At 45.7% G+C, this 21,600-nt stretch overlaps 4 protein-coding genes across 5 annotated transcripts in view; 2 read left to right on the plus strand and 2 right to left on the minus strand.

Moving 5' to 3' along the window:
* clrn1 (clarin 1) overlaps window positions 1–21,600 on the plus strand; it is a 49,258-nt gene that overhangs the window by 12,053 nt on the left and 15,605 nt on the right. The gene's annotated exons all lie outside the window — the stretch shown is intronic.
* mindy4b (MINDY family member 4B) lies at window positions 133–14,220 on the plus strand. Its single transcript, XM_051399037.1, has 11 exons — window positions 133–787; window positions 1,409–1,552; window positions 2,114–2,233; window positions 2,334–2,431; window positions 7,704–7,869; window positions 7,950–8,015; window positions 8,213–8,283; window positions 9,503–9,575; window positions 9,648–9,824; window positions 11,958–12,129; window positions 13,364–14,220. Exons 1-11 carry the CDS (start codon window positions 725–727, stop codon window positions 13,504–13,506), a joined length of 1,293 nt encoding a protein of 430 aa, XP_051254997.1. The 5' UTR covers window positions 133–724; the 3' UTR covers window positions 13,507–14,220.
* Window positions 16,108–18,867, minus strand: tsen34 (TSEN34 tRNA splicing endonuclease subunit). 2 transcript variants are annotated; one of them, XM_051399068.1, is made up of 5 exons: window positions 18,447–18,867; window positions 17,368–17,637; window positions 17,144–17,279; window positions 16,793–17,071; window positions 16,108–16,718 (listed from the first exon to the last, which is right to left on the minus strand). In XM_051399068.1, the coding sequence occupies exons 2-5, from the start codon at window positions 17,626–17,628 to the stop codon at window positions 16,531–16,533; spliced, it is 864 nt and encodes a 287-aa protein (XP_051255028.1). In that variant the 5' UTR covers window positions 17,629–17,637; window positions 18,447–18,867; the 3' UTR covers window positions 16,108–16,530. The 2 variants fall into 2 exon arrangements, with proteins under 2 accessions (XP_051255028.1, XP_051255029.1); XM_051399069.1 differs by having other exon boundaries at window positions 18,335–18,867.
* eif2a (eukaryotic translation initiation factor 2A) overlaps window positions 19,515–21,600 on the minus strand; it is an 11,520-nt gene continuing 9,434 nt past the window's right edge. The window contains exons 11-16 of the mRNA XM_051398970.1: window positions 21,443–21,527; window positions 20,881–21,213; window positions 20,665–20,778; window positions 20,416–20,523; window positions 20,275–20,340; window positions 19,515–20,082 (exon numbers count right to left, since the gene is read on the minus strand). Of these exons, the coding sequence (XP_051254930.1) occupies window positions 20,017–20,082; window positions 20,275–20,340; window positions 20,416–20,523; window positions 20,665–20,778; window positions 20,881–21,213; window positions 21,443–21,527 (772 nt within the window). The 3' untranslated portion in view covers window positions 19,515–20,016. The remainder of the gene's footprint in view (window positions 20,083–20,274; window positions 20,341–20,415; window positions 20,524–20,664; window positions 20,779–20,880; window positions 21,214–21,442; window positions 21,528–21,600) is intronic.

The following is a 21,600-nucleotide window of genomic DNA, read 5'->3' on the forward strand; positions in this document are numbered from 1 at the left end:
AGACCTGATATTTAACAGCCCACATTTCATTCTCTTATTTTGTGCTACTGAGGAGATGGTTTTAATTTTTATTAGATTTTTATGTTGAACTCCTCTTGTTTTTATTTCTTTAAATAGTTTAGGTGGTCTGGGGACAGACACAGTCTCTATGGGGTTTTGGGTGGGTGACTGTTCTAAAGAAAGCGCAGAGAAGTGTGTAAGACAGCAGCTCTGCTTCCTGGTCCTAACTCTGGACTGTCAGGTTTTAGAAATAAACTTCGCCATATTTCTAGATAAGAGAGCCGCTCCATCCAAAGTGGGATGGATGCCGTCTCTCCTAATCAGACCAGGTTTTCCCCAAAAAGGCTTCCAGTTATCAATGAAGCCCACATCGTTTGCTGGACACCACCTCAACAGCCAGCGGTGTCATTTGCCCAAATGAAGGAGATTCCTCCTGCAGCTCCACAGAGTTCATTAAACAATGAGTGACCGCCCTCTGCTGGTGATCCCGCTGAGCTGCACGGAGGTCAGTTTCCAGGAAACTGATCGTGTATCACACAGTCAGTGTTCAGTTTCAGTGTACAGGTGATACCTGCTGCTGTCTGTACCTGAGACTGCAGTACTACTAATATATATTATTATATAATATTAGTACTACAACTGCTACTATATGGATATATATTTATATTACTGTGCTACTAGCTGTTAGCTGTGTTTAGCAACATTTATTTAGTATTTGTTAGTGATGACAGACTGCAGGCTGGACTACATCCAACTACTGCAACAGGAAGTCAGCAAGAACCCTGATGTGAGTTACCTGACTGGAAATATTACTAATACTACTGCTAATAATAATAATAATAACACTAATACTACTACTACTACTGCTACTATTACTACTACTACTACTACTACTACTAATAATAATAATAATAATAATAATAATAAAATACTATTGGTATTACTACTTTTACTAAAACTACTACTACTACTACTAATAGTAATAATAATAATAATAATAATAATAATAATATTACTACTACTATTACTACAACTACTAGCAATAATAACACTAATACAACTACTACTACTACTAATATTACTACTACTACTACTACTACTACTAATAATAATCAGAATCAGAATCAGAATCAGAATAAGAAACAGCGGCTCTCGGACCAGAGGGGTCATTTGGAGATTTATTTTAATTTTATTATTGATAAGAAGACTTTTCTCTTGAACTCAGATCAATGAGTCAGCTGCAGGTTGTTGATAGTTCACCATCCAGAACTCCAATCCCACATAAAGTCCACCATCTCTGTCTGTAATGAACACTGCGGCCTCCAGGGGGCGCTAACAGGGTTTATACTGATGGTTGTTGGACAGGTGTACTCAGGTGTCTCCGCTCAGGTGTCTCCTCTCTCCTCAGAGGCTGCTGGATGTGGGGAAGGAGGAGGAGCAAGAGGAGGCTCCTCCTCCCTGCAGGACCCTCCCACAACTCTGCTCCATCCCCAGGAGACTGGTCATCTCCCCGGGCCTCGGAGGAACACCGGTGACCCCCCAGCTGACGGAGGTCTGCCTGCCTGCCTGCCTGCCTGCCTGCCTGCCTGCCTGTCTGTCTGTCTGCCTGCCTGTCTGTCTGTCTGTCTGTCTGTCTGTGAATGAATGAATGAATGAAGCTTAGCAGCAAACTTAAAGGACAATTCCGGCACAAAATGAACCTGGGGTTAATAACACATGTGTACCGAGTTGGTCCGTTCTCTGGGATATGTTTTCATGCTAATCGACCGTGACTGGTTTTAGCACAAACCGCTAATTAGCTTATAACGCTAGCCAACGAGGCACCGAGTAACGTGAAAAGAAATCGCTTTTTATACCACTAACAAGGCTCAAAATAGCACCACACTTACACGGTAGCATAATGAGGGCCCCTACCTATAACCTTTAAGATGGAATAATTATTATACAGCTAATCAGTTAGCATTTTGCTAACAATGAAAGGAGGAAGTTGACAGAAGGTTGCTCAACTGTTATTGGAGCACAGGACAAAAGGGGGCAGGGCTTAGGAAAGGTTTAATGAAGTGCGTTGACTCCAACCAGCACTGTGTTATCTTTCTCTTGTCTACATGTTCAGAGTCTGAGGAAGATCCTGTTCGGAGGAACGTTTCACGTCTTCAACTACGAGTGGAGGAAATCGTTCTTCCAGTTCAGAGAGCCCGACTCTGAGTTCTCGTACGCTCTGGAGGCCGACAGGGTGAGGAACACTCAACCTACCTTTATTTTACTTCCACTAATAACTCTGTTCATACTACAGGTTGTGTGTGTGTGTGTGTGTGTGTGTGTGTGTGTTTCAGGGCGGGGCACGGGCCCTTCAGATGGTCGTCCAGGCTCGGATCATTAAACACCTGCTGTTCACCCGACAGAGCGCCTCAGACGGACGGACGCTGAGCAGGTGAGGACAGACTCATTGATCATTACATCATCCTGTTTGACCGATGATAGATTATAGATTATACAGTCATGGAAAAAATTATTAAACCACCCTTGTTTTCTTCAATTCCTTGTTCATTTTAATGCCTGGTACCACTAAAAGTATATTACCTGAAGAATGAAATGAACACGACAGAAAATGCAGCTGATTCCATAAAACTTTATGTCCTATTTGAGATGCTTAAGCTTAATTGTATTCGCAGGGTATATAAGAGGCCATTTCATGTCATAAGCAGCACTGCACATGCAAAGGCCTAGAGTGGTTTCCTGCTTACATTCAAGCCGTAGCCCAACTCAGAAGTTATCAGCACATAATGCCTAAAAAAAAGAATTATGTGAAGCCACAAAGGCAACCATCTTGGCACTGCTGGAAATTGGCATGAGTGAGAGACAGGTAGCAAAAAAAAACTGAAGATCTCCAAGACAGCCGTTCATTACACCAAGAAAAAGTAAGCCAACATGGTACTACCAAATTGCTAGCTGGTTGGAAAACGGAAACGTCTTTCTACCCCACGAGATGACCGTGCACTCATCCGTTCCTGTGTCAGGAATCGTCGTCAGACCTCCAGGGACCTTAAAAACTGGGCACTGTCGAGAAATGTGACTTGTTCAGCAAGGACAGTTCGAAACCGACTTCTTGAAGCTGGTCTGAAGTCACACATGGCACGGAAGAAGCCCTTCATCAACGAAAGGCAGAGGAACGCCCGGTTACTCTTTGCTAGGGACCACAAGGATTGGACTGTTGATGATCGGGCTGAGGTTCTCTTCAGTCATGAATCCAATTTTGAGTTGATGCCCACTCCAGCCAACTTACTGGTTAGGAGGAAGCCTGGAGAAGCCTACAAACCAGACTGTCTTGCCCCTACAGTAAAACATGGGGGTGGATCGGTGATGATCTGGGGTTGTTTCAGTATGGGTGGAACAGGGCAAATGCAATTGTGTGAAGGGCAAATGAACCAGGTCACGTACAGGGCTACTCTTGAAAACAGTCTTCTTTCATCAGCTGATAAACTCTTTCCTGCCTCGAATGACTGGATTTTCCAACAAGACAATGCCCCTTGCCACATGGCAAAGTCAGTTAAAGCCTGGATGGAGAACCAGAACCTTCAAACCATGCCTTGGCCTGCTCAATCACCAGATCTTAATCCAATTGAAAACCTGTGGAACATCATCAAACTCAATATGGAGAACCACAAGCCCAAAAACAAAGCAAATTTGTTTGAATTTTTGCAACAGGAATGGGCTGCTGAGACAGCAGAACAATGCCAGAAGCTGGTGGAGAGCATGCCAAGATGCATGGCTGCAGTCATCAAAAACAATGGTTATGCAATCAAGTACTAACTCCTGTGTGTATCATGTGACTAAAACAGACAGAGAAGAAAACATGGACTGCCTAAAATTCAATTCAATTCAATTTTATTTGTATAGCGCCAATTCATAACAGAAGTTATCTCAGGACACTTCAAATAGAGCAGGTCTAGACCGAACTCTTTATAACATTATTTACAGAGACCCAACAGTACCACCATGAGCAAGACCTTGGAGACAAGGGCAAGGAAAAACTGCCTGTTAAAAGGCAGAAACCTAGGACAGATCCTCCGGCTCTAGGTGGGTGGTCGTCTGTCTCGACCAGTTGGGGTGAAGAGAGAGAGAGAGAGAGAGAGAGAGAGAGAGAGAGAGAGAGAGAGAGAGAGACAGACAGACAGACAGGTGCACAGCAACAGCAGTATTGGCAATGGCAATCTTTTAGCGACTTTTCGCTATTTTCAAAGTTTTTCATACACGCTAGCTTCAGTAACATTAGCAGTTAGCTATGGCTTCTCCCTCTCCCTCTCCTCTGTCCTGCTCAGTGTGTCAGATGTTCAGTTATTCCTCTGCCTCCTTTAAAGATAATGGTTCTTGTATTAAGTGTAGTTTATTTACTGCGCTGGAGGCGAGGCTTAGTGAGTTAGAGGAACGGTACCGCACCACGGAGATATCTTTAGCCGCTATAGTTAGCCAGTCCCCAGTAGCCGGTGCGGTCCGACCGAAGGTAGCTTCTGTTAGCCGTCCTCCGGTAGATCCTCCGGTAGTTCCCCCGGTAGTTCCCGAGCAGCCGGGAAGACAGGGAGGCTGGGTGACTGAGCGAAGGAAGACTAAAACGCCGAAGCCCACAGTTCACCACCAACCCATTCATGTTTCTAATACATTTTCCCCACTCAGCGACACACCCGCTGAGGAACCAACTCTGGTTATTGGTTATTATTATATGTCGTCATTCCACCGCTGGCTGTCGAGGTGGTGTCCAGCAAACGATGTGGGCTTCATTTATAACTGGAAGCCTTTTTGGGGAAAACCTGGTCTGATTAGGAGAGACGGCATCCATCCCACTTTGGATGGAGCGGCTCTCTTATCTAGAAATATGGCGAAGTTTATCTCTAAAACCTGACAGTCCAGAGTTGGGACCAGGAAGCAGAGCTGCTGTCTTACACACTCCTCTGCGCTTTCTTTAGAACAGTCACCCACCCAAAACCCCATAGAGACTGTGTCTGTCCCCCGACCACCTAAATTATTTAAAGAAATAAAAACAAGAGGAGTTCAACATAAAAATCTAATAAAAATTAAAACCAACTCCTCAGTAGCACAAAATAAGAGAATGAAATGTGGACTGTTAAATATCAGGTCTCTGTCCTCTAAAGCTGTTTTAGTGAACGAATTAATATCAGATTATGATATTGATTTACTTTGTCTTACTGAGACCTGGTTGTCCCACGAGGAGTATGTTAGCCTAAATGAATGCACCCCCCCCAGTCATATTAATACTCACATTCCTCGAGGCACTGGCCGAGGAGGTGGAGTGGCAGCCATATATGATTCGAGCGTTTTAATGGACCCTAAACCTAAACTAAATTATAATTCATTTGAAAGCCTTGTTCTTAGTCTTTCTCACCCAAACTGGAAAACACTGCAGCCAGTTCTATTTGTTATAGTGTACCGCGCTCCTGGACCGTACTCTGATTTTATATCTGAATTCTCAGAGTTTCTATCAAGTTTAGTCCTTAAATCAGATAAAGTAATTATTGTAGGTGATTTTAATATTCATGTTGATGTTGACAATGACAGCCTTAGTAATGCATTTATATCATTAATAGACTCAATTGGCTTCTGTCAGAGTGTAAATAAACCAACTCATTGTTTTAATCACACTCTTGACCTTGTTTTATCATATGGCATTGATATTGAAATTAATGTGGATGACGCTCTTCCAAATTATCAGAATATCGCTCAATTTGGCATGATAATCTTAAAATTTATAGAAAGGCCCTCCGTAATGCCAGAGGAGCCTATTACTCAGCACTAATAGAAGAAAATAAGAATAACCCTAGGTTCCTCTTCAGCACTGTAGCCAGGCTGACAGAGAGTCACAGCTCTATTGAGCCACATATCCCCATACACTTAAGTAGCAATGACTTCATGAGCTTCTTCTATAATAAAATTATTACTATTAGAGAGAAAATGAATCACCAACTGCCATCAACAGTTATCAGTGGCTCTCCAAGTTCAGGGACTTCTGCCAATGTAACCTTAGATATATATTTAGACTGTTTTTCTGCTATCGATCTTCATCAGTTCACTTCAATCATTTCTTCATCGAAGCCATCAACCTGTCTATTAGACCCGATCCCAACTAGGCTGCTTAAAGAAGTTGTTCCCTTAATTGGCACTTCTTTACTGGATATGATTAATCTTTCTTTATTATCAGGGTATGTACCACAGTCCTTTAAAGTAGCTGTAATTAAACCCCTTCTTAAAAAGTCCACTCTTGACCCAGGGGTTTTAGCCAACTATAGACCGATTTCTAACCTCCCCTTCCTCTCTAAGATTCTGGAGAAAGTAGTCGCCAAAGAGTTGTGTGACTTTCTACATAACAATAGTTTATTTGAGGATTTTCAGTCAGGATTTAGAGTTCATCACAGCACAGAGACAGCTCTGGTTAAAGTTAATAATAAAAATAACACCCTCTCCACATTCAAGAGTAGGCTTAAGACATTCCTCTTTGATAAAGCTTATAGTTAGGGCTGGATCAGGTGAGTCCTGAACCATCCCTTAGTTATGCTGCTATAGGCCTAGACTATCGGGGGATTTCCCATGGTGCACTGAGCTCCTCCCTTCCTCTCTCTTTCTGCACTCATTCATGTTCCATTAATGCATGTTACTAACTTCACTTCTTCCCCGGAGTTCTTGTGCTTTCTCGTCTCGCAGGTTCTTATCGATCCTGGTGGAGCCTCCTGCCATGGTCCTGCTAGATTGCCATTGCCAATACTGTTGTTGCTGTGCACCTGTCTGTCTGTCTGTCTCTCTCTCTCACCCAAACTGGTCGAGACAGACGACCACCCACCTAGAGCCGGAGGATCTGTCCTAGGTTTCTGCCTTTTAACAGGCAGTTTTTCCTTGCCCTTGTCTCCAAGTGCTTGCTCATGGTGGTACTGTTGGGTCTCTGTAATTAATGTTAAAGAGTTCGGTCTAGACCTGCTCTATTTGAAAAGTGTCCTGAGATAACTTCTGTTATGAATTGGCAGTATACAAATAAAATTGAATTGAATTGAATTGAATTAAGAACCACTGTTGTTGGCAGTACAATGCCATAGCTATTGATGTAAGAACTTTAGATATCATCTCTTAAATTAAACTCTTATGAGATATTTTTGTTGTAATCATTATATTTGTCCAAACAAATGTAACTTTAGTTGTACCAGGCATTAAAATGAACAAGAAACTGAAGAAACAACGGTGGTCTAATCATTTTTTCCATGACTGTAGATAATAGATGACAGATTATAGATGATAGAGGATGGATTATAGATTATAGATGATAGATTGTAGATTATAGATGATCAGACATATTATTAACCAATCAGATATATTGTTAATTGATCAGATATATTATTAACCGATCAGATACATTATTAACCGATCAGACATATTATTAATTGATCAGATATATTATTAACCGATCAGATACATTGTTAATTGATCAGATATGTTGTTAATTGATCAGATATATTGTTAATTGATCAGATATATTATTAACCGATCAGATACATTGTTAATTGATCAGATATATTGTTAATTGATCAGATATATTGTTAACAGATAAGACCTTTCTTTAGTGATGTCACCATGCTGCCAGAACTCATCTGGGCCGTTGCAGGCTGTGAAGTGTTTCTGTTATTTTGTCCACCCTCTATCTCCAGTCTGTGTGACGTAGGACAGAAGGATCAGGAGAGGGCATTGGCGGCAGCGTTGTCCGACAGCCTCTGGTTGGCCGGCCAGGAGCTCAGCGCCACCGTTACCTTGGTAACCAAAGACTACTGCATCACACCTCACCTGGACTACAAACTGGACAACTTCACGGAGAGGGTACCAGTCATTATCTGTTCTAATCAATACTCTATCATTTAATCATTGATCAATAACTGTGAACCATTCCACTGTTTCAGTTACAGCTGTTCACATTTAACAAGAAAGAAGATGTGAGGAAGTTCATCCTGGAGCACGTTCAGTGTGTGAGTACAGATAATGACATAATCAATATTTACACAGATCACTTCTGTGTGAAGTTATAATCAATATAATCAATATTTACAGAGATCACTTCTGTGTGAAGTTATAATCAATATAATCAATATTTACACAGATCACTTCTGTGTGAAGTTATAATCAATATAATCAATATTTACACCGATCACTGTTCTTGTTGCAGTTTAAAGAGGAAGGCAGTCATGGAGTCATCCTCTTCCTGTACAGCCTCATCTGCTCTCGGACAGTCGACAGGTAATGACACTGACAGTGAACGGACTGATTATTGATCAGATTATTGATCAGCAGAGAGTGAACGGGTTGTAGCCTCTGCTGCCTGTGGACTGATTATTGATCAGATTATTGATCAGCAGAGAGTGAACGGGTTGTAGCTTTGTTCCTCTGCTACCTGTGGACTGATTATTGATCAGATTATTGATCAGATTATTGATCACAGAGAGCGGGTTGTAGCCTCTGCTGCCTGTGGACTGATTATTGATCAGATTATTGATCAGCAGAGGTGAACGTTGGCTTTGTTCCTCTGCTACCTGTGGACTGATTATTGATCAGATTATTGATCAGATTATTGATCAGCAGAGAGTGAACGGGTTGTAGCCTCTGCTGCCTGTGGACTGATTATTGATCAGATTATTGATCAGCAGAGAGTGAACGGGTTGTAGCTTTGTTCCTCTGCTACCTGTGGACTGATTATTGATCAGATTATTGATCAGATTATTGATCAGCAGAGAGTGAACGGGTTGTAGCCTCTGCTGCCTGTGGACTGATTATTGATCAGATTATTGATCAGCAGAGAGTGAATGCTACCCTTCCCTGCAGTGTCAACAGTGTGCAACACTAGCTAACGTTATAGCTATGTTACTTGGCTAACGTTAGCTTGCAGATAGCCCCACTAGCAGAATATAAACTGATACTATGTTAGTTGGCTAACATTAGCTTCTCCAGCTAACGTGATCCATGATGCTAACAGTACAAAGCTAACGATGCGAGCTGGGGCATCCAGCTAGTTAGCTGTAGCTAAGCTAACGACCCATTGATTGGACCGTAGAACACTTTAGCTCATCAAGCATCATCATCTTCACTCTTCATCATGAAGCTCATTCACACAGTTCACGAAGCAGATAAACAAAAAGAGGAACTAGCAGACATCACCATTAAAGGTGCTCCTCGGTCTCTGTGTGAAGCTTACGGAGCTAACAAGTGCTACTTCCTGTTTTTACTCATTTCAAAATAAAAGCATGTATTTCAAAATAAATTCAAGAAACGGCTGCATTTACAGGGGTTGTCCAGCTGGCTGTGCCTCGGCCTGTGGACTGTGTGCAGAGCTTGAGCAACAGGATACTGACTGCAGTTCACTGAACGGCCACTGGTGGCGCTGTTACCTACAGTTTTATTAGTTACATATAGAAGCTTTAAAAATGAGTTTCCAAGCACAAACCTGAAACCTCTTCCACAGGCTGAAGGAGGATCTGGACTCTACCACCTCCCACCTGCTGTACCTCAGTTTGGGAAACTTTGTCTGTCGTCAGGTAAGAAGTTCACCAGTTTGAAGCTTTAATGAATAAATAATATCTGTACAACGTCCTGCTCGCTCTGTGCAGGCTCTGATGAACCTGCTGCTGACGGGCAGAGCCACTCCCAACGTCTTCAACGGGACTCTGTACTGTGGGGAGGACGGCCGGCCTCTAGAGCGCCCCCTGCAGGGCGTCCTGTGTCGCAGTGATGTGGGTTATCTTCACTGGAGCAGAGAGCAGATGGAGAGAGACAGACTGCCACAGGTACCGGGTACAGGGTCTGACTAATACCTGGAATAATCATTGCCATCCTTCCCTCAAATGTAATGGAAACGTTGGTCACTGCTCCAGTAAATAGGACGAACCAAAGATACGACCTGGCAATAGGAGATATTTCTAGTTCCCTCCACTCAGGAGCTAACGTTACTACGAGTCAGAGAGCGAAGGTTACGAGTCAGAGAGCTAACGTTACGCTACGAGTCAGAGAGACTCGCTACGAGTCAGAGGCTAACGTTACGAGTCAGAGAGCGAACGTTACGAGTCAGAGAGCTAACGTTACGCTACGAGTCAGAGAGCTAACGTTACGAGTCAGAGAGCGAACGTTACGAGTCAGAGAGCGAACGTTACGAGTCAGAGAGCGAACGTTACGAGTCAGAGAGCGAACGTTACGAGTCAGAGAGCGAACGTTACGCTACGAGTCAGAGAGCTAACGCTACGTTACGAGTCAGAGAGCGAACGTTACGCTACGAGTCAGAGAGCTAACGTTACGCTACGAGTCAGAGAGCTAACGTTACGCTACAAGTCAGAGAGCGAACGTTACGAGTCAGAGAGCGAACTACGCTACGAGTCAGAGAGCGAACATTACGAGTCAGAGAGCTAACGTTACGCTACGAGTCAGAGAGCGAACGTTACGAGTCAGAGAGCGAACGTTACGGTCAGGGCGATCGTTACGAGTCAGAGAGCGAACGTTACGCTACGAGTCAGAGAGCGAACGTTACGCTACGAGTCAGAGAGCGAACGTTACGAGTCAGAGAGCGAACGTTACGAGTCAGAGAGCTAACGTTACGCTACGAGTCAGAGAGCTAACGTTACGCTACGAGTCAGAGAGCTAACGTTACGCTACGAGTCAGAGAGCGAACGTTACGAGTCAGAGAGCGAACGTTACGAGTCAGAGAGCGAACGTTACGAGTCAGAGAGCGAACATTACGCTACGAGTCAGAGAGCTAACGCTACGTTACGAGTCAGAGAGCGAACGTTACGCTACGAGTCAGAGAGCGAACGTTACGCTACGAGTCAGAGAGCTAACGTTACGCTACGAGTCAGAGAGCGAACGTTACGCTACGAGTCAGAGAGCTAACGTTACGCTACGAGTCAGAGAGCTAACGTTACGCTACGAGTCAGAGAGCGAACGTTACGAGTCAGAGAGCTAACGTTACGCTACGAGTCAGAGAGCGAACGTTACGAGTCAGAGAGCTAACGTTACGCTACGAGTCAGAGAGCGAACGTTACGAGTCAGAGAGCGAACGTTACGAGTCAGAGAGCGAACGTTACGAGTCAGAGAGCGAACGTTACGAGTCAGAGAGCGAACGTTACGCTACGAGTCAGAGAGCGAACGTTACGAGTCAGAGAGCGAACGTTACGAGTCAGAGAGCGAACGTTACGAGTCAGAGAGCGAACGTTACGAGTCAGAGAGCTAACGTTACGCTACGAGTCAGAGAGCGAACGTTACGAGTCAGAGAGCGAACGTTACGAGTCAGAGAGCGAACGTTACGCTACGAGTCAGAGAGCGAACGTTACGAGTCAGAGAGCAAACGTTACGCTACGCGTCAGAGAGCGAACGTTACGAGTCAGAGAGCGAACATTACAGAAAGCGAACGTTACGAGTCAGAGAGCGAACGTTACGCTACGAGTCAGAGAGCGAACGTTACGAGTCAGAGAGCAAACGTTACGAGTCAGAGAGCTAACGTTACGCTACGAGTCAGAGAGCTAACGTTACGCTACGAGTCAGAGAGCGAACGTTACGAGTCAGAGAGCGAACGTTACGAGTCAGAGACCGAACGTTACGCTACGAGTCAGAGAGCGAACGTTACGAGTCAGAGAGCTAACGTTACGCTAAGAGTCAGAGAGCTAACGTTACGCTACGAGTCAGAGAGCGAACGTTACGAGTCAGAGAGCTAACGTTACGCTACGAGTCAGAGAGCGAACGTTACGCTACGAGTCAGAGAGCGAACGTTACGAGTCAGAGAGCTAACGTTACGCTACGAGTCAGAGAGCGAACGTTACGAGTCAGAGAGCGAACGTTACGAGTCAGAGAGCGAACGTTACGAGTCAGAGAGTGAACGTTGCGCTACGAGTCAGAGAGCTAACGTTAACACTAACATGTGTCTGTGTGTACAGGTGGGCAGCATGCTGAAGACCCCTAGGTTCCCGGTCTGGCTCTGCTGCATCAACAACAGCTACTCAGTGGTCTTCAGTCTGAACCGCCTGCTGCTGTCGGACTGGAAGATGGAGCACCAGTTCCACCTGTACTACTACAACGGGCAGAGTACTACAGCCAGACTGACTGTAGGTGAGTACTACTACTACTACTACTGTTACTACAACTACTACTACTACTACTACTACTGTTACTACTACTACTACTACTACTGCTGTTACAACAACTACTACTACAACTACTACTACTACTACTGTTACTACAACTACTACTACTACTACTGTTACTACAACTACTACTACTACTACTACTACTGTTACTACAACTACTACTACTACTACTGTTACTACAACTACTACTACTACTACTACTACTACTGTTACTACAACTACTACTAACTACTACTTTACTACTGTTACTACAACTACTACTACTACTACTGTTACTACTACTACTACTGTTACTACAACTACTACTACTACTACTGTTACTACAACTACTACTACTACTACTGTTACTACTACTGTTACTACAACTACTACTACTACTACTGTTACTACTACTACTACTGTTACTACTACAACTACTGTTACTACAACTACTACTACTACTACTGTTACTACTACTGTTACTACAACTACTACTACTACTACTGTTACTACTACTACTACTGTTACTACAACTACTACTACTACTACTGTTACTACTACTACTACTGTTACTACAACTACTACTACTACTACTACTGTTACTACAACTACAACTACTACTACTACTACTACTACTGTTACTACAACTACTACTACAACTACTACTATCAACAATAACAACAACAGAAACGGAGGCTGCGTTTCATTAGTCGTTCACTTGCCCTCGGGGGAATCTCCGCCGCCATCATAAGTGTCGTTCCAATTGTCTGGAAAACTGAAGTGAACTTGGTGAGATGGACCCTCGGAGGGCTGAGGGAGCGAGTGAACAACGATGGTCACTCCGAGGTGGATATCACCCACAATGCATTGCAGTTTGCGTCATTGCCGCTATAACGCCAAGTAAGGGCAAGTGCGTTTCATTTAAATCCCCCGCTCCTCCCCCGCCCACTTTCCCTCTGCGCCCCAAGTGGCCTCCGTGCGACGTATGCTGTTAGGTCATACCAAGGGCTGAGGGTAAGTGAACGAGGGGAAGTGGAACTACTAATGAAACACAGCCCCAGTAAAACTAGATTTTTTCCAACAATTTAACTGCAAAAAAACATTTAAAAACTTGAACTCAGACACCAGAGAAGGTTGAGGGAGTCGCTCCCTGCTGGCTGTCAGAGAGAGTGCAGGTTGAAGGAAGAGGTCTGATCCAGTCCCTGTTTGTCCTGCAGATACTCACTCCCACCACTGGGAGGCGTCGTCCACACACTCAGACGGGGACCCAGAGAAACAGTTCCCTTCACTGGAGATGACCATCAGGACCAAGTGGGATGGAGCGGCTGTAGACTGGAACAGCACCTTACCTTTCTACTGAACACCTCAGACTGGACCTGGGTCTCTAGTGGATCTGTGGAGACCACTATTGTATCTCTAAGGTCCCAAACTGCTCCACAGATTAAAGAGAGGTCCTAAAGAGATTTACTAACCACTGTAACACCAAAATACACCAAAGAGTCCGTTTATAAGGCTGACAGACAGTCCTGGTAGCGGATCCAGACAGACCCATGTCCTGGTAGCGGATCCAGACAGACCATAAACTATCCCAAATCCCACCGGGCGGCTACGTGATGCTGGAGAGCGAGAGCATCTCCAGAGACTCACTGCTGCAGCGTGAGAGTCTGTAGGCTGTATTTTATTTTGAAAGCAGATTCCCTGTGTTGTTTCTGACTTCCTGTCAGTGTGATCTGGACGTCAGTTAAAGCACGTGTCTAGAACGGGCGCCATCACAGCTGTAACGGTGGAACCGGGGGGGTCGGATCAGGCCTGAGGAGAACAGCAATACTTTAACCGTATTTAAAAGCGAATATTACGGAGCTAATAATCAATAAATTACTCAAAATAATATTAATGTCTGTCTGTCTGTCTGTCTGCCCGCCCGTCCCTCTGTCTGTCTGCGATCACATTTATTGGAACAAGGACTGAAACAGGGTTGGCTGTCATTGATTATTGGTTACTGATTGTAATTTATTTATATTAATCTCTGATCATTTTAATCTTCAAACCCACAAATAAAAGAACTTTGTCCTGATGAACGTCTGAAGTTTCTCTGAGCTCATTGGACCTGATTTTAAGGGGCGGTGCCTATGATGACAGTCAGTATAATTTTCAAGTCATCAACCGTTAGAGTATAATTAAAATTTTATTGAACAAATCTCCTAATTATAACAGATTTTTTTTTTTTTAAATAAAAAACTCAAAATACACTGTTCCAAATTCTCATGCACAATAGAGATCAAAACATTTTGAAGGTTGTAAAGAGAACTAAAATGGTAATTTGTTGAATTTGCAGCATCAGCAGATCATATTTACAGAAATCAAAAGTTATTTCAATCAAAAAAATCTTAACAGGCCAAGTTACATGTTAACATAGGACCCCTTCTTCGAGATCACCTTCACAATTCTTGCATCCATTGAACTTGTGAGTTGTTGGAGAGTTTCTACTTGAATATCGTTGCAGGATGTCAGAACAGCCTCCCAGAGCTGCTGTTTTGATGTGAACTGCCTCCCACCCTCATAGAGCTTTTGCTTAAGGATGCTCCCAAGGTTATCATAGGGTTGAGGTCAGGGGAAGATGGGGGCCACACCATGAGTTTCTCTCCTTGTATGCCCATAGCAGCCAATGACACAGAGGTATTCTTTGCAGCATGAGATGGTGCATTGTCATGCATGAAGATAATTTTTGCTACGGAAGGCACGGTTCTTCTTTTTGTACCACGGAAGAAAGTGGTCAGTCAGAAACTCTACATACTTTGCAGAGGTAATTTTCACACCGTCAGGGACCCTAAAGGGACCTACCAGCTCTCTCCCCATGATTCCAACCAATAACATGATCCCGCCACCTCCTTCTGACATCGCAGCCTTGTTGGGACATGGTGGCCATTCACCAACCATCCACTACTCCATCCATGGTTGCACAGCACTTATCAGTAAACAACACGGTTTGAAAATTAGTCTTCATGTATTTCGGAGCCCACTGCAACCGTTTCTGCTTGTAAGCATTGTTTAGGGGTGGCTGAATAATAGGCTTATGCACACTTGCAAACCTCTGGGAGGATCCTACACCTTGAGGTTCGCGGGACTCCAAAGGAACCAGCGGCTTCAAATACATGTTTGCTGCTTTTCAATGGCATTTTAGCAGCTGCTCTCCTAATCCTTCCTCATTATGCCTTTATCTGCACGAATCCGTCTGTGCTCTGAATCAGCCACAAATCTCTTCACATACGATGATCACGCTTAAGTTTTCTTGAAATATCCAATGTTTTCATACCTTGTCCAAGGTATTGCACTATTTCATGCTTTTCGGCAGCAGAGAGATCCTTTTTCTTTCCCATACTGCTTGAAACCTGTGGCCTGCTTAATAATGTGGAACATCCTTCTTAAGTAGTTTTCCTTTGATTGGGCTCACCTGGCAAACTAATTATCACAGGTGTCTGAGATTGATTTCAATGATCCAAAGAGCCCTGAGACACAATACCATCCATGAGTTTAATTGAAAAACTAAAAATGAAATGTTTATGACACTTAAATCCAATGTGCAAAATAATTTGAAATGCGGTGTAGTGTGGTCAATACGAACCGGTCTGCACCACACAATGCATGCTGGGTAGATTTGTTTCCACTCTCTTAGGGGGTCCTGGCCCTGGTCCTGGCCCTGGCCCTGGCCCTGCTCTTGGTCCTGGTCCTGGTCCTGGTCCTGGCCCTGGCCCTGGCCCTGGCCCTGCTCTTGGTCCTGGTCCTGGTCCTGGTCCTGGTCCTGGCCCTGGTCCTGGCCCTGGCCCTGGCCCTGGCCCTGGCCCTGCTCTTGGTCCTGGTCTACAGTGAGATCCAGCAGTGCAGCGAGCGGCGATGAACGTATCAGCTGATTTCTTTTAACTCGTGTAAACAATAAAGAGGAACACTGACCCTGCTCAAGGGGTTGGGTTCAAAGGTCACACTGAAGACACTTTATTTTCAGTCAGTGAGGCTAAATTACAGAAACTTCATCATCATCAGACAGTATTGATTATTGATTGCTTATTGACTCTAAGAGAAGGTCTGTGGTCAGCAGTGAGGATCTGATCAATAATTTAACAATATATCTGCTGATCAGTTACCGGTACCCCTCCAGTCCAGGACCCACAGTGATCCTGTTCCTAACAACTGGCTCCAGACTGGATTCTGGTCCCTCTGTGGGACCGGACTCACCTTCAGGTTTCTGATCAGTTCTCTGAAGGATCAATAACTAATGAACGGATTCAGACCTCATTGTTTGTCTTTAGTTCCTGTTCAGGGTTTCTGGTCTCAGTCTGGGACCCAGAGACCAGCAGGAGTCGTGGAAGAGGACCAGCAGGGTCCAGGTTTAGACCATCCCGCTCCACTGTAGCGAGGTGTACAGCACGCCCCCGTCCGCCGCCGGCGAGCACAGCAGGACCGTCTTCTTCACGTTGGAGCCCAGACGGGCGATGGCGAGGAGGTCCAGCAGACAGACAGAGTCCTCCAGAGACCAGCAGACCGCAATGAAGTGAGCGTGGAACCGAAGGGGGTCACCTGAAGAACAGAAGACGTTAAGACCCAGAAACCAGACCAGAGTCTGGAACCAGAGAGTAAAACCTGGATCTGACCTGGATACACCAGGAAGTCTCCTCCAAACTTCCCCGCTGAGGTCAGGTAGAAGCCCCGCCCCCTCAGGTCTCTGAACACCTGGTACCTGGCGATGCAGCAGGGCTCGTCCCGCCCTCTGATCGGCCAGTTGGCCCGCAGGAAGGCCCGGGCCTCGGGGCAGTACGTCAGCCCCGCCCTCGCCGTGCTCAGCTGGACTGCCAGTGCAGAGTGAGGGAACGTAAAGCTCCGGTCCAGGGCCTCCAGGCGGCTCCGCAGAGCCTCGTCTGCAGCTCCAGACCCTGAACCAGAACCAGGACAGTTAGATGGGACGGCAGGTACAGACGGTACCGCAGGGTAACAGGCGGTCTCACCTGTATGTGATGATGTCATGGCTCGAAGCAGCGCCGACTTCCTGTCCGCCAGAGCGAGGACACTCTGCTCCTCATAAGTCCTCTGCTGGTCCTCCACATACTGCTGCACCTCCGCCCCCCCTCCACCAGGACGGACCTGTAGACCAGGACGCGGTCAGACCGGGTTCTACTGCCAATGGACTCAAACACAGAAACTCCTCACCTGTTAGCGGTGCGTAACTCACCTGGTCAGCGGCGAGCGGCAGAGCGGCGGCAGCGTGGCGTTCACTCAGCAGTCTCTCCTCCTCCGGCAGAAGCAGCAGCGGTCGGCCCAGACGACCGTTCTGTCGGGGGGTTCGGGGCAGGGAACCCAGCAGAGCCCCAACCAGACCCCGAGACCTCACTGAGCGCAGGTCCTCCACCCTCCACAGCAGGGGGGCCGAGTCACACAGACTGAGACCCACAACGTGGTCCGAGTCCTCGTCTCTGCAGGGGGCCTCATCCATCACCACAGACTGTGGATGATCAATACGGATCAATACAGATCAATACGGATCAATACGGGTCAATACAGATCAATACGGATCAATACGGGTCAATACGGATCAATACAGATCAATACGGATCAATACGGGTCAATACAGATCAATACAGATCAATACAGATCAATACGGATCAATACAGATCAATACAGATCAATACGGGTCAATACAGATCAATACAGATCAATACGGATCAATACAGATCAATACAGATCAATACGGGTCAATATGGGTCAATACGGGTCAATACAGATCAATACGGATCAATACGGATCAATACGGGTCAATACAGATCAATATGGATCAATACGGATCAATACATATTAATATGGATCAATACAGATCAATACAGGTCAAAAACTCCATCTTCTTTTTAATAAAATATTATCTGAACCACAACCTGGACCAGAATCATCAGAACCAGTAAGACCAGAACCAGTAAGATCAGAACCAGAATGATCAGAACCAGTAAGATCAGAACCAGAATGATCAGAACCAGTAAGATCAGAACCAGTAAGATCAGAACCAGAATGATCAGAACCAGTAAGATCAGAACCAGTAAGATCAGAACCAGTAAGATCAGAACCAGAATGATCAGAACCAGTAAGATCAGAACCAGAATGATCAGAACCAGAATAATCAGAACCAGAATAATCAGAACCAGTAAGACCTGCACAGGTTACACATCCGGAACTGATCGATGATCAATCAGATCAGAAGCAGTTAGGGTCCACTAACGGTCCACTAACGGTCCACTAACGGTCAGTGTCTGTGGCTCTCACCGGGCCGGATGCACGTGTTTCCGGTGACGCTTTGAACGAGCTGCCATAAACCGGTGCGACGGCGCTTTTTACTGGATCGATATAACGACCATAAACCCTGAGAGCCGGTAGAGAGCCGGTAGAGAGCCGGTAGAGTGCCGGTAGAGTGCCGGTAGAGAGCCGGTAGAGTGCCGGTAGAGAGCCGGTAGAGAGCCGGTAGAGTGCCGGTAGAGTGCCGGTAGAGTGCCGGTAGAGAGCCGGTAGAGAGCCGGTAGAGTGCCGGTAGAGAGCCGGTAGAGAGCCGGTAGAGAGCCGGTAGAGAGCCGGTAGAGAGCCGGTAGAGAGCCGGTAGAGTGCCGGTAGAGAGCCGGTAGAGTGCCGGTGGACAGACGGTAGAGAGCCGGTAGACAGACGGTAGAGAGCCGGTAGAGAGCCGGTAGAGAGACGGTGGACAGACGGTGGACAGACGGTGGCTCCGCTCTCTGCTGCTGATATCCGCGTCCGTTTGATATTGTCACCGTCACCGACTCGGCGGGGCGGAGCTTCCAGGAGCGGGGACTCGGGCACGCGCCCCGCCCAGCTCGACCAGCAGAGAAACTATAACGAGCGCACACAGAGGAACCCCCGGAAGTAGAACGGACCAATAGGAGCGCAGAGACTGGCTCAAATCAGCATTACGGTAAATGCGGAGAAACAGCGTATTCACTTCCGGTTTTCAAAATAAAGGTATTAAAAACAGCAAGCTATTATTCAAACCTACATTTAAAATAAAATATGTTACATTAAAGTGTTTCACGCACCCATGATGAATAAAAAACACCAGTGTGGAGAAATAAAAGTCCATATTTATACCTCCAAGTGGCATCTTTTCATATATTTGAGGTATAATATTATATTTAGTTTGATTGATGAAGGTGATCAGAATGTGTAAAGACCTGTAAGACATCCAGCAGCTGACCTTCATCATCATCATCACTATGACACTCATGCCTTAAGTTAACGTTTGTTTTTAATTCTTCTGTACCATCGTCACATAACAACAACAATAACAAACAAACAAACAAACAAACAGTTGAATTCCTGAAAAAGTGGAGTTAGGAGGCTTTTATTCTGAAAGGAACACTGTACAGATGTTGCATAGCAACAGGGCTTCAGTGGGCTGTACACACACACACGCACACGCACGCACACACACACACGCACACACTCGCACACACACACACACGCACACACACACACACACACACGCACACACACACACACACACACAGTTTAAAGGAACAGTTCAACACTAGAAGAAGAGTTAAAATGTCGCACTGTTCCTTTAACAGATTTCTGTTGTTTCATTTCACTTCAGCTTCTTCCTACATCTCCCAGAATTCATTTAGGCAGCCTCCAAATAAAGAGGAATGGACTCTCAGCAACAGGCAGGTCAACCAAAGGCAACAATGCACCCCCCCCTCACAGAAACCAGGAAACAGTTTGGCGGAAAATTAGAGAAACTGATGCTGTCTGTTTAAGTGCAACAAAAAAGCCTGTGTGTGGTGCATTGTGGGATTGGAGGCGGGGCCCGCGGGTCCGGCAGCGCCCCCTACTGTCCGATCTGCAGCTCCTCAAGCTCCTTCAGCAGCTGCTCCTCCTTCTGCACCTTCTCCAGCTGAGAGAAACAAACGCACCCCTCGTTAGAAAACCAGATTCATTCATCTAACCCCTAAGCCCCGATTAGCCTAGCATTTAGCATATCTAAGTACAGGAAAGGAGGAAGTTGACTAAGCTTGCTCAACTGTGATTGGAGCACAGACCGTAAGGGGCGGGGCTTACAGTCTCTGCGCTCTCATTGGTTGGTTACCTGGTTCTTCTGCAGCACTTTTCCCGCTGCCTGTTGCTCCTTCAGCTCTTCGATGGCTTTCAGTTTCTGAAAGACACAAACCGACCAATCAGAACGCAGCGTACCTGCACACTTTACCTGAGCAGCAACGAGGCTCCTCACCTTCTTTAAGTTCTTCATCTTCTTGTCAGTCTCTGGGTCGCCGCTGCTCGGCTCTGATTGGCTGTTGCTGACGGGGGCGGGCTCAGATGGAGATTCAGGTTTCGCCTCCTGCAGATTAATTATTAATTAATTTATTAATTAAATTAATTCTTCTTGTTATTATTATTATTATATTATTATATTTATTATCAGACTGTCAGTAATGAACAGGAACGCAAGGGGTGATGGGAAACGTAGTCTTCAGTTCACCTGTTTGGCAGCTTTCTTGGCCTCTCGTTTCTTCTGGTTCTTCAGAGCTGATTTAGAGAGACTTTTCTCTCCAGAAGCACCAGGACGCATGTTCTGAGGAGGCTCCTCCTCGTGCTGACACAAACAAACAAACAAACAAACAACACTGAGTTGAAATGCACCCTGGGAGTTGTGGTTCTATTTCTAGAGTGACCTGTAAACCAGTCATTTCCTCACCAGTTTGGCGCTGGGCGTGGCCGGCAGGTGTCTCAGTGCAGGTGGGCGGTATGCCTGTGTGGGCGGGGCTTGTGTGGTTCCCAGCTCGCTGGGCGCCGCCTGGTACTTGACGGGCCGCTCGGGGAAGCTGCCGTCGGGGAACGGCTGCCAGCGGACCTCCCACAGCTCCGAACCAGCTGCCACGTCCCATTTGTGCAGCACGGAGCCGGTGTAGTGCCAGACCTTGAAACCGTTACTGACTCGCAGCCGCGGGGAACACGTCGCCGTGACAACGTGCTCGCCATCGGGACACCAGGAAAAATGTGTGGCGTCTGGCGCCTGAGGTTTGGACACCTGTGGACAGACAGAATACACTGTATCTTTATTGATCAGAAAACACTGTATCTTTATGGATGATATTGATCCTGGATTGACAGTCAGACTGTGGACATATGACAGCCTTTAGCTCGTGTTTCCAGAGTAACGTGTTGTTACCGACATGTTAGGAATGTCCGATATAGTTTGTCCGATAATGTTTTCAGATGAAACAACATTGGTTCTTTGGACTGCTGTTCTTCCTCACCTGTTTGTATTTCTTCACGTCCCAGACCTCCATCTGACCTCGCAGGTTCCCGAAACCAGCCAGGACCAGTATGTGACCCTGAGGACTAAAAACAGGAAGGTCAGTTCTTTATTTAACAGTTCAAAACAGGTCTCTAAAGAACTCAAAAGTACAGTCAG

Source organism: Dicentrarchus labrax, unplaced genomic scaffold, assembly GCF_905237075.1.
Source record: "Dicentrarchus labrax unplaced genomic scaffold, dlabrax2021, whole genome shotgun sequence".
NCBI lineage: Eukaryota > Metazoa > Chordata > Actinopteri > Moronidae > Dicentrarchus > Dicentrarchus labrax.

Bases quoted from the DNA above. Each gene is read 5' to 3' on its own strand.
- mindy4b (XM_051399037.1), top strand. From the start codon at position 725: ATGACAGACTGCAGGCTGGACTACATCCAACTACTGCAACAGGAAGTC. The intron at 8,016-8,212 runs GTGAGTACAGAT...TTCTTGTTGCAG, and splicing joins TCCTGGAGCACGTTCAGTGT to TTTAAAGAGGAAGGCAGTCA. The intron at 12,130-13,363 runs GTGAGTACTACT...TTTGTCCTGCAG, and splicing joins TACAGCCAGACTGACTGTAG to ATACTCACTCCCACCACTGG.
- tsen34 (XM_051399068.1), bottom strand. From the start codon at position 17,628: ATGGATGAGGCCCCCTGCAGAGACGAGGACTCGGACCACGTTGTGGGT. The intron at 17,072-17,143 runs GTGAGACCGCCT...GTTCTGGTTCAG, and splicing joins CATGACATCATCACATACAG to GGTCTGGAGCTGCAGACGAG. The intron at 16,719-16,792 runs GTCAGATCCAGG...TCTGTTCTTCAG, and splicing joins AGACTTCCTGGTGTATCCAG to GTGACCCCCTTCGGTTCCAC.